This window comes from Lycium barbarum, chromosome 1, assembly GCF_019175385.1.
Source record: "Lycium barbarum isolate Lr01 chromosome 1, ASM1917538v2, whole genome shotgun sequence".
NCBI lineage: Eukaryota > Viridiplantae > Streptophyta > Magnoliopsida > Solanales > Solanaceae > Lycium > Lycium barbarum.
This window is the reverse complement of record NC_083337.1, coordinates 129,328,407-129,340,857: the sequence shown is the minus strand read 5'-3', so window position 1 is coordinate 129,340,857 and position 12,451 is coordinate 129,328,407. Positions and strand designations below refer to the sequence as shown.

At 39.2% G+C, this 12,451-nt stretch overlaps 1 protein-coding gene across 1 annotated transcript; it reads right to left on the bottom strand.

Annotated features, from left to right (window-relative positions):
* Nucleotides 1-1,470: 1,470 nt before the first annotated feature.
* On the bottom strand, nucleotides 1,471-4,593 carry LOC132614044 (uncharacterized). The gene is made up of 4 exons (XM_060328401.1): nucleotides 4,449-4,593; nucleotides 4,217-4,367; nucleotides 3,679-3,937; nucleotides 1,471-1,539 (listed from the first exon to the last, which is right to left on the bottom strand). The coding sequence occupies exons 1-4, from the start codon at nucleotides 4,591-4,593 to the stop codon at nucleotides 1,471-1,473; spliced, it is 624 nt and encodes a 207-aa protein (XP_060184384.1).
* Nucleotides 4,594-12,451: the final 7,858 nt, after the last annotated feature.

Sequence of the window (12,451 nt, the reverse complement as noted above, 5' to 3'; positions counted from 1 at the left end):
GAAGCAGGTGTGTACAGTTCGAGGTATTGGTCATTGCATTGCATAACATTCACTTGCATTTCAATTCTTATTATTTCATAGTACATTACCTAGTATTTCTTTGTTGCTAATTCTTGAGTGTTGTTTGCTTGTAAGGTGCTTAGTTAGAACTTTATGGACTCAAAGAGTAGAGATTTTCACCTAGGCTATGACTTTAGATTATGGAGATTTATTGTGATTTCTATTACTTGGTGATTGTGCTCGCTTGCTTATCTACTTACTTGTGAACGTCTTTCTTTTATATATGCAAACTAATTGTCATCGGCCTATGATACTTACCAGTACATAGTGTTTGTACTGATACCACTCTTGCTACACCCTATTTAGGGTGTAGAGTTTTTACAGATTATGATCCGAGATTTCATTAGCTTCTAACGATCTCTTGGTGTACCATACAAAGCTTCAGTTAAATTTCATTCTAGAACAGAGGATGTATTTGAGGTTTATGGTAATTCAATATGAGTTGTAAATCGTAGAAGCTCTTGTACTAGTCTAGACCCGATTTTGGGAAACAATTATTAATAAAGTAATTCTTATTATCTTATTATTTGAAAAATTGTTAGTATGTCTTCTTCTTTAATTGGTGAAATTAGGTTATTGTTTTTGGGAAGGGTTCGCCTACTAGGTGGGATTGGGTAGGTGCCCGCACGATCCACGATTTGGGTCATGACAAGTTGGTATCGGAGCTTTAGGTTACCAGTCTCATGAGTACAAGAGTTATGTCAAGTAGAGTCTTATGGAATGGTATGTAGACGTTCGTACCCATCCACGAGAGGCTATAGGGCATTTAGGAAACTTCATTTCTTTCACTCTTATCATGCCACTTCAGCCAAATTGGTATCTAGATGTATCCAATAGAGTTTATTCCATTTGGTATCCAAGGATAGCATAATTTTGGTGTTGTGCGTGTCTGTTTTGTGTATGGGGAGCGATCAAACGAGTTCTAAGTGTCGCGTAAGTTCTTAAGTGTTACAGAGAACTCCCCTCTTGTTTCAATCGCCTCGCGGGAGTGAGCACAACTCGCATCGGCAGTTCTATGCCCCCGAAAGGAAGCCGTCGATACTGACCTGAGATTCATATTAGTAACCGTGTCATGACCCAACCCGCCTTGACTGACACCCATACTAACTTCTAGTGGGCGAACCAACACACAGGTCATCTATATATTTAAGTATGTTTTTATATTAACCAATTAAATCTGCTATTACTCATTCATGCACAAGATAATAAAATAAGTCATGCTATAAACAATGAAGTAAATGCGAAAGTCCTAACTATTACAAATCCCTAAAATTCGAAATTCACCGCACAAAGACTCTAATCTAAAACATGTCTAAGGAATGAAATATGTTTAACAAATAACCAAAATGTCTGGAGTAGAAGTAAACATCATAAAAGAAGATTTTCGGGCGGCCTGGCATGGATAGAAGCTCACCCTAAATCTGCCAGCAACGGCCTCAACGCTACATATGAGGATGGTAGCAGTCGCTGTATCACAATCTGCACTCAAAAAAATGCAGCAAGGTAGTATCAGTATAAGCATTATGTACCGGTAGATATCATAGGCCGACAAATATTAGTATCATGTATATCTCAGAAAATCAATAGAATAAACAAGCCAGCCAACAGAGGTGAAATCAATAAACCACAACAAGTCAACCAAGGATAATCACAAATCAAGTCACCCAAGATATCAAGAAATCAAATCAACGGAAACCAAAAACGGGAATAAGTCTACCACAATAATCATACTGTACACACATACTAACTGATGTCATTGCTCAGTATTCATGACCTGCAGGGGACCGATGGTGTCCATGTGCCACTCATTCCGAATACTCATCGGACTCAAGCATAAACCTCCGCTCCAAAAGAACCTCGAATGCTGCTCACATTAATATATCTCTCATTTCCGGAACGAACCTCGGACCACTAGCCCATAATCTAGGTCACATTTGTGACTTTTCATATATCTATACAAAAAAGCATTTCTTACCCTCTTATTATCAATTCTTAAATCATCATTTCGTATTACAATTTCACCGAGAAGATCATACTAACTTCTCATCAAATGTAGATTCAACACCCATGAATAGTGGCACAAAGCCTACACAGTTACTCAATCAATTGCATATAGGAGTTCAACCACACAATATCATGCATGAAGACTAAAAATGCTTTCTCCTATAGAATTCACAACACATACAATCAACTAATCAAAGTGTAACTCAAGTAGACTGTAACCTACCTCGAACGTAGAGCTGGAACAATGCAAATGACTCCGCTATAGTTTTCCTTTCAGTAAAGATTCGGAACACTTAAAGTTTAGAAATTAGAATGCCCAATGAGTCACAGGTACTCTAGCCATAAAATCAATAAAAGACACCCTTCCTTTTATCCCTATTTCAATGGGCAAATGATTTCTAGGTGTAAAATAACCTAACAAAGGCCTTAGTAATCACTAACCATCAAACTATTACAATGTTTAATCAACACCCTAATTACAAGAAGTTTTCATGTTCAAGCTATCATTTTTATTAAACCCTAAGTCTCAATTCACTTAGTTCATGGCTCTAAAGGTTCAATTCATAATTAAGAGGAGTTAACCCAAGCCATCAGATGATAAATAAGTGATAACAATCCTAACCCGTCAAATATAGAAGGTCTATTAAGTTCTAGGGTTGCTATTACTAATTTCTCCATTGAAGACCCATAAAAGGGATGATAATCATGAAGATGATATGGAATGATTGAAAGGGTTGGATGAGACTTACCACTAAAGAATATTCTTACCCTAGCTTGGAATTTCGCCGTAGGTGCTTGTGGGGAACTGTGTTGGAGTTTTATGAATAAAGAATTCGGAACTAAGATTGATATAGCGGGCCATTGGCCGCCACAGCGGTCACCCGAACTAAGATTGACCAATGACGGCGAGGGGCTCACCACTATAGCTTTGCCGCCATAGTGGTACCCACCCCGCTACAGAGGTGCCATTTGGGCAGTTAGCTGGACTTTTTACCCAGTTTCCCAGTCTATCACCCAACATTTCATCCAAGGCCTCACAAACACAAACAAGACATGCACATATATATAAAAACATCATACGAATCCACCTGTGGCCTCGGAATGCCGAACGGATTTCTAATTTCCTACGTCCCCCCCGATAGACTCAACAAAATTAAGCAATCAAAAACAAGTCAAGTTTTAAGTTCTTAGACTTATACAATCGAGTTTCTTTTTGCTCGTTCTACCATTGGGAAGATTCTATTTGGTGGGGTGATCCTACATTTTCTATAACAACTGGGAGGGTTATTACACTAGATACCACTGAAAACACCATTAGTCCCCGAGTGGACAAAGATGAGGAATCTAGGAAGAGTTACCTGACTAGTTGAAAAACTGAGGATACTTGCTATGCATATCAAACTCTGATTCCCAAGTAGCTTCCTCCACCGGACGATTCTTCTATTGAACATTCATAGAGGCTATTTCCTTGGACCTCAACTTGCGAACATCTCTATATAAGATAGCAATAGGCTCTTTCTCATATGTCAAATTCTCATCTAACAAAATTGAATCCCCATGGATTATGTACGAACCATCGCAATGGTACCTCTTCAACATCGAAACGTGGAATACCGGATGAACGCCTGATAGACCTGGATGTAAAGACAACTTGTGCACCACCTCCCCCACACGTTTGAGAATCTCAAATGGCTCAATGTACCTCAAGCTAAGATTTTCCGTCTTCCCAAACCTCATCACACCATTCATGGGTGAAACTTTCAACAACACTTGCTTTCCCTCTTGAAACTTAAGATCTCGAACTTTATAGTCTGCATACTCTTTCTGCCTACTTTGTGCTGCCAGAAGCTTAGGTGAATCACCTTCACTTTCTCTAGGGACTCCCTCAGAAGATCAGTACTCCAAGGTCTCATCTCAAACGCATCAAACCACCTAATAGGAAACCTCACCTCCTCCCATATAATGCCTCAAACAGTGTCGTATCATACTCGAGTGGTAGCTATTATTGCATGAAAATTTGGCCAAAGGTAAGAATTTATCCGAATGCCCACCAAAGTCTATCACACTAGCACGAAGCATATCTTCAAGAACCTAAATAGTTCGCTCAGACATCCCGTTAGTCTGTGGGTGGAATGTTGTACTAAGGTCCAACCTTGTGCCAAACTTTTCATGCAAACACTCCCAAAATCTGGATGTGAATGTTATGCCCCTGTTGGACACAATGGAGATAGGAACCCCATGAAGCCTAACCACCTCACGAATGTAGTTTTTAGCCAATTTATCCGCATCATAAGTTATCTTCACTGGAATAAAGTGGACACACTTAGTCAACCTGTCAACAATAACTCAGATAAAGTCAGACTTCCCCAACATCTTCGAAAAACCAACTATGAAGTCTATAGCTATTCTTTCCCACTTCCACTCAGGTATGAGCATCATCTGAAGTGTACCCCCTGGTTTTTTATGTTCATACTTCACCTTTTTGTAGTTCAGACACTGAGCAACAAACTCCAGTATATCACGCTTCATCCTAGTCTACCATTAGTGTTGCCTCAAATCGTAAGACATCTTTGTAACACCCCGTAAACTTGAACTAGGTGTGAACATGTAAAAATTTAGTGTTAAGATGATATTATATCTATGTGAATCCATTCTTGATGAATTCGGGTGGAAGATGGTCATTTTGAAGTCAAGCTAACTAGTGAAGTTCTTAAGGCCTCTTAAATTCGCCTAAGTTTTGGTAGGTCTGTCTTCTGGGTGATTTTCATAAAAATGTGTTGCGAATTTGGAAAAACTTCCTCGATAAAAGTTGTATATCTTTGAAATATCTTTAAAACGGTAGGTCTCCCATCCCAAGAAAAGTTACATACAAAAATATATGCCTGTTTTATTGAAGCTTGTCTTTGTTGGAAATTTGGCTTGTGTTACGGTGAGACGTTACGGACCGTAACACATGTTATGGGCCATAACATGGAACCGTAGCGCCTCAAAAGTCACCAGAACTCTCTAGAAATTTCCAATAAAAGAAGGTCCAAAGGATGGTCCGTAACACGAAGGACGGTCCGTCCTTCGGGCATCTTTTGGCCCGTTTTCACCAGAAAAATATAAATAAGACACTTGTTTTGTTTATTCCTCCACTTTCTAAACAACCCTAAGGACGAAAATCATTCCTCCAAGTCTTCAAATCAATGGTAAGAGCATCCTTAACATTACTAATTCATTCTAACATCAAACCCATGACTCTTAACATGATTCTTGTGACCAAAACCTAGGGTTTGTAACATAATTCTTCCCAAAGTTATTCAAGCTAAGATTTGGGTGTTCTTCATTAGAAAAGTGAATTGTTAAACTTTGTTTAACATATTAAGGTATGTCTCTTTTAAAATCATTTTTGACTATAAAGGTTATTTGTATATCTCTTTTAAAATTATTTTTGACTATAAAGGTGATTTGTATGTCTCTCTTTTAAAAACTTATTTTGAATGAAAATCACTTTTGAAATTATTGTTGGAAGTATAAATTTTATTCAAGATTCTTTATTGAATGAATGGAAAAGTAATCTTTTCATGTTTCCTGAACTCTAATTCATGTCTAAATGGTGGTTAATGTGTGTGAGGGGATAAACCCACATTAAACGTAGATTGTAACAAACCCTATATATGTATAAGATATTATGAATGGTTTCCTCTATCAGAGGTGCTTAATAATACTGGTTAAGAGTTGGTAATGACATTCTCATTGATGAATTGGGACATGGAAATCTTTGTAAAGAAGTTGTACATTTTCAAAACATTGATTGGAATGACTTATTCTTTCGATATGGTATAACCAACTTTAATGTTATTGATGGTGTGACTACTTTGAGACAAATTGTGAATCGGCTTTTACGTCATGGACTTTGTTGTTGTGTTTGCCTTGTTATTCGGGAGGAAGTGTAGCCACTATGGATCCTAGTGTATTAATTGTCTTGCCATTCGGAGGGAAGAGTGGCCACTTCCAGGTTCGCTACCGGGGGTGTATTAATGGCCTTGCTATTCGAGAGGAAAAGTAGCTACCGTGAATCCATATTCTGGTGTATTGAGGAGCGTTGTTGATATTGAGTTGGGCCTATATGGGCGATTGTGATATCCATCTTTATTATGGAATTTGTATTTATGCCTGATTGATTTAAACCATAATTGAAACTAGGATTTTGAAATGACTCTGTAAACTGTTTAACAAAACATATTAAAAAGCACAAAGTGGAATAACTATTTTATTCTATCTTTTTAGAACTGCTTTATTTATGTATTATTATATTTTATTTTCATATTACTTATTGTCCCCGAGACACTTACTGAGTACGAAGAACTCAGACATACCATTGTTGTCTTTGATGGTATGTTAGGTAACTGAGAAGAGCAGATTGTTCATACTCCGGGCGTTTAGGAAGGACTTGTTGTTGCTGCTGATATGGTGAGCCCACACATTCATTCGTGGGACACCCTATTTATTTAATTTCATTTATTTATATTAGTTTTCGGGCTGTGTTCCGATGATTTAGACATTTATTCCTTATTTGTAGAAGCTCCTTAGTATATATTAAAATGTGGGTAGAAGAAGAGTTGTTGTGTAACTCTTTTGGGCACGTTATCATGTTTTGGTTGAATTATTTAAATTATAATGACTTTCACTGATCTAATTCGTATATTCATGATTTGTTAGATTTATTTTAAACTGTTGGAGGCGAATATTGAACATGGCGGGTTCAAGTGTTATTATTGTGTCGTTTATGTTCTTCCGATGTTGTTCATAACGTCGGATACCGGTCACGTCTAGGGTGGGTTTTGGGGCGTGACAAGCTTGGTATCAGAGCCTAGGTTTAAATACGTCCTAGGATTTTTGTCAGTTTCTATGGAGCTGTGTCTAGTGGAGTTTTCCTTGTGCAGCCTGATCACCTGCATGACCGAGAAACTCCCAAGACATATATAGCTGTTTCCTATTCTTCTTGATTCTAGATTGTATTGTAGAGCTTAAAGTCCTTTTAGGATCATTCTAATTCGCTCATTAATTCGTGCCTTGTAGAAATGGCTCTGACGCGATCCAAAAAATGGTAATCGAGGACGTCCCGCGGGAGTTAACCGAAATCTTGTGGGCACGAATGCTGGTAAGGGAAATGATGCTGGAAATCAAGCACCACCTCCTGCACCGCCTGCTCCTGCTGTTCGTGTGGCGGTTGTACTTGAGATTGTTATTATGCAAATGGCTATTCAAATGTTTACTACATTGGTTCCTGCTTAATAGCAGTCTGGAAGTGTGGGACCTCACGGTGGAGGTAAACTTAAGTAATTCCTCGACTTGAAGTCAGCAGAGTTCTTTGGGTCACGAGAGATGGATTAACCCCAACACTTTCTAGATGTGATCTTCAAGGCATTGAAGAAAATGGATGCCCGAGATTTCAAAGCTGTAAGGCTTGCTTCTTATCAATTAAAGGATGTTGCTCACGTACGGTTTGAGATGTAGAAATCTGAGAGGGGTGACACTGCCTTAGCTCCTACGTGAGCTGAATTTGAAGCAGCATTCATGGAAAGGTTTTTGTCTGATGAGCAAAGAATTGTTATGGCTACGATGTTTGAAAAACTAGAGCAGGTTAACAAGTCAGTTCGTGAGTATAGTTTGGAGTTCACCCGTCTGTTAAAGTATGCTTTATACATGATTCTGACTGAAAAGCATAAGTTGACTCATTTTTTGAAAGGCTTGGTACAACGTATCAAGTCTGCATGTGCTGCTATGGCTATGTCTCCTACTTGCACTTTCTCATCTCTAGTTGGGTTTGTTGAACAACAAGAGAGTTGGAAAAATGAGGAGAGGGTGGATTGAGATCAGAACAAGAAGGCCCGATCGGCAGGTGCTTTTAGTGGTAATAATTATAAGAAAGGTCAGAGTAAAGGGTATTCAGCACCTGCTCAGTCTGGAGCATATTCGAATGCTAGTGTACCTTCTGGTACGGATGTTCAGAAGAATAATAACCAAAACAGGTTCTCCCAAGGCAGTAGTTGGTCCGCCGTATGAGAGGATCTTATCTGTTATCACTGTGGTATTAAGGGGCATCTTAAGAGGGACTGCAGAAAGTGGCTACATGAGATGGCTTCTATGAATAACTAAAAGAACGATTCGCCTACTTCTGCATTTGCTAAATATCAACCTGCTAGTAATGCTAGCAATTATAAACAGAATGCTCATAACAACGGTAAGAGAAAGGAAGTTGATACTCCTTCTAGTGGAGGGACAACTCGACTTTATGGGATACCTCGTAGAGTGGCAGCTGAGACTTCTGATGCAGTGGTTACAGGTACCCTTACCATCTGTTCTCACGATACTTACTCATTAATTGATCCGAGTTTAAATTTATCCTATGTGACCCCTTATTTTGCTCTTGATTTGGGTATGAAACCCGAACCTTTGTGTGAACCTTTTGCTGTTGATACGCCTTCTGGTGTTCCTGCTGTTTCTTCTAGAGTGTATAAAAATTGTGTTGTTGTGATCATGGGACGTTAGACCATGACTGATTTGTATGAACTTGAGATGGTGGATTTTGATGTAATTATGGGGATGGATTAGTTGTCTGCATGTTATGTTAATGTGGATTGTCGCCATAAGTTAGTTCGCTTCGCCTTTCCCGAGGAGCCTGTTATTGTGTGGGAGGGTGAAATTGCTAAGCCAAAGGGTAGATTTATTTCCATTCTTAAGGCTCATAAGATGATTACGAAGGGGTGTATTTACCATTTGGTTGCTGTTAATGATACAAAAGCCGTAGTACCTGAATTTGCATCTGTCCCATAGTTAGTGATTATCCCAAAGTGTTTCGTAAAAATCTCGCTGGTATTACACCTAATAGGGTTATTGATTTTGGGATTGATATTATTCCTGACACCAAACCTATTTCTATTCGACCTTATCGTATGGCTCCAGCGGAGCTAAGGGAGTTGAAAGATCAGTTGAAGGACTTGTTAGATAAAGGTTTCATCCGACCGAGCTCCTTACCTTGGGGTGCTCCAGTCTTATTTGTTAGAAATAAAGATGGTTCCCTTAGGATGTGTGCTGATTACCGTCAACTTAATAAAGTGACCATTAAGAATAAATATCCTTTGCCTAGGATAGATGATCTATTTGACCAGTTTCAGGGTGCTAAGTTCTTTTCAAAAATTAACCTGAGGTCTGGGTATCACCAATTGAATATAAAGGAACAGGATATCTCAAAAACCGCTTTACGTACACGTTATGGGCACTTTGAGTTTCTAGTCATGTCCTTTGGGTTGACTAATGTGCCTGCTGCATTCATGGATATGATGAATCGTGTGTTTAAGCCTTATCTAGACAGCTTCATTATTGTGTTCATTGATGATATTTTGGTGTATTCTAAAAGTCGTGAGGATCATGCGAATCACTTGAGGATAACTTTGACAACACTTGAGGATAACGAGCTTTATGCAAAATTCTCTAAATGTGAATTCTGGCTTGAGTCTGTGGCTTTCTTGGGTCATGTGGTGACTGGTGACGGCATTAAAGTAGACCCTCAGAAAATTTCAGCGGTTAAGGATTGGCCTAGACCCACTAGTGCAACGGACATTCGTAGTTTCTTGGGTTTGGCAAATTACTATAGAAAGTTCGTGGAAGGTTTTTCATCTATTGCCTCGCCATTGACTAAGTTGACGCAGAAGACTGCTAAGTTTCAGTGGTCCGAAGCTTGTGAAAAGAGTTTCCAAGAGCTTAAGGCAAGATTGACTTCGGCTCTTATTTTGACTTTACCATCCGGGTCTGGCGGATATGTGGTGTATTGTGATGCTTCTAGAATTTGTTTGGGTTACGTGTTAATGCAGAATGACAAGATGATTTCTTATGCTTTGCGACAGTTGAAAAAACATGAGAAGAATTACCCGACTCATGACTTGGAGTTGGCTGCTGTGGTTTTTGCTTTGAAAATTTGGCATCATTATTTGTATGGTGAGCATTGCGATATTTTTACTGATCACAAAAGTCTGCAACACATCTTCAAGCAGCGAGAGTTGGATCTCAGAAAGAGGAGGTGGTTAGAGTTGTTAAAAGATTACGACTTGAATATCTTGTATCATCCTGGTAAGGCTAATGAGGTTGTTGATGCTTTGAGTAGGAAGTCTATGGGAACGTTAGCTTATTTACGTGCACGTGACATGCCCATAGGGAGGGAAATTCGAAGACTTGCTAGTCTTGGGGTAAGACTTGATGAAACTGAAGATGGGAGTTAGTGGGAATCACGCCATCATGGTCTGACATGTTGGAAAGGATAAAATCCAAGCAATATGATGACGAACTTTTGGCAAAGCTGAGAGATGGAGTGGAAAGGGGTGAGTACATTTCATTTACTATTGGTACTTGTGATAGTGTTCTGCGGTTGCAAGGACGATTGTGTGTTCCTCATATTGATGGTCTTCGATAAGAATTAATGATGGAAGCTCATAGTTCCAAGTATTCGGTTCATCCGGGATCCACCAAAATGTAGAAGGACTTAAAGCAGCACTATTGGTGGAGAAGCATGAAGGTCGATAATTTCAAACTTTGTGGCTAAGTGTTTGAATTGTAAACAGGTAAAGGCTGAACATCAAAGACCTGGTGGTCTTGCTCATAATATCGAGATTCCACAGTGGAAGTGGCAGGTGATTAATATGGATTTCGGTGTGGGTTTACCCCGCACAAAGGCTAAATTTGATTCGATTTTGGTGATCGTGGATAGACTCACAAAGTTTGCCCATTTTCTCCCAGTGAGGACGTCATATACCGCGGCGAAATACTCTAAGTTATATCTAAAGGATATAGTTAGATTGCATGGTGTTCCGACATCGATTATATCTGACAGAGGTACGCAATTTACTGCTCACTTTTCGAAATCCTTTCAGGAAGGTTTAGGTACTAGAGTGAATTTGAGTACCGATTTCCATCCTCAAACTGATGGGCAAGCAAAGAGGACCATCAAGTCTTTGGAGAATATATTGAGTACTTGTGCAATTGATTTTGGAGGAAGTTTGGATGAACACCTACCTCTGGTGGAATTCGCTTACAACAATAGTTATCAAGTGAGTATTCAGATGGCTCCTTATGAGGCTCTTTATGGGAGGCATTGCAGATCTCCAATTAGGTGGTTTGAACCCACCGAAGTAGAATTATTGGGTCCTGATTCAGTTCATGAGGCGATGGAAAAGGTAAATCTTATTGTGCAATGACTGAAGACCGCTCAGAGTAGACAAAAGTCTTATTCGGACATGAGGCGTAGGGAATTGAAATTTGCTGTTGGTGACAAGGCTTTCTTGAAAGTGTCACCTATGAAGGGGGTAATGCGTTTTGGCAGAAAGGGCAGGCTTAGTCCTTGCTACATTGGTCCTTATGATATTACTAGAAGAGTTGGGAAGGTATCTTATGAGTTGAGATTACCGGCTGAGGTGTCCATGGTTCATCCGGTGTTTCACATTTTGATGTTGATGTTTATAAACTTGACCCTTCTCATGTGTTGAACTATGAAGAGGTTGAGATTGATGAATCCTTGTCTTATGAAGAAAACCAGATCAGATTTTGGATCCCCAAGTTAGAAGGTTGAGAACAAAGGAGGTTGCATCGGTTAAAGTGTTATGGTGAAATTATAATACCGAGGATGCTACTTGGGAAGCGGAAGAGGACATGAAGAAGAGATATCCTCACTTGTTCCCTATTTCAGGTATGAGTTATTTTTTAAGCTATTCGTTGACAAGGTGATTGTGTGGTTAAAATTCGTGGTGGTTAATAACCTTCCCAGAATATGATTCTCATTCGAGGACGAATGATCTTAGGGGGGGGGGATAATGTAACACCCCGTAAACGAGAACTAGGTGTTAAATTGTAAATATCTAGTGTTAAGATGATATTATATCGATATGGAATCTATTCTTGATGAATTCGGGTGGGAGATGGTCGTTTTGAAGTCAAACCAACTAGTGAAGTTCTTAAGGCCTCTTAAATTCGCCTAAGTTTTGGTAGATCTTTCTTGTGGGTAATTTTTCATAAAAATGTGTTGCGAATTTGGAAAAACATCCTTGATAAAGTTGTAGCTCTTTGAAATAGCTTTCCAACAGTAGGTCATCCAGCCTAAAGAAATTTAAGTACAAAACGTTATGCCCATTTTACTGAAGTGTGTCTTCGCTGGAAATTTGGCCTGTGTTACAGTGCGACGTTACGGACCGTAACATGGAACTGTAATGCCTCAAAAATCACCAGAACTCTCTGTAAATTTGCGCTAAAGGACGGTCCATAACACGAAGGATGATCCATCGTTCGGAGTGTCTTTTGGCCCGTTTTCACCAGAAAAATATTAATAAGACACTTGTTTTGTTTATTCCTCCAC

Coding starts and splice junctions, on each gene's coding strand:
- LOC132614044 (XM_060328401.1), bottom strand. CDS start 4,593: ATGAAGCGTGATATACTGGAGTTTGTTGCTCAGTGTCTGAACTACAAA. Junction 4,368..4,448: donor AGCTATAGACTTCATAGTTG/GTTTTTCGAAGA, acceptor ACTTTATTCCAG/TGAAGATAACTTATGATGCG. Junction 1,540..3,678: donor GTCTATCAGGCGTTCATCCG/GTATTCCACGTT, acceptor TTTTGAGTGCAG/ATTGTGATACAGCGACTGCT.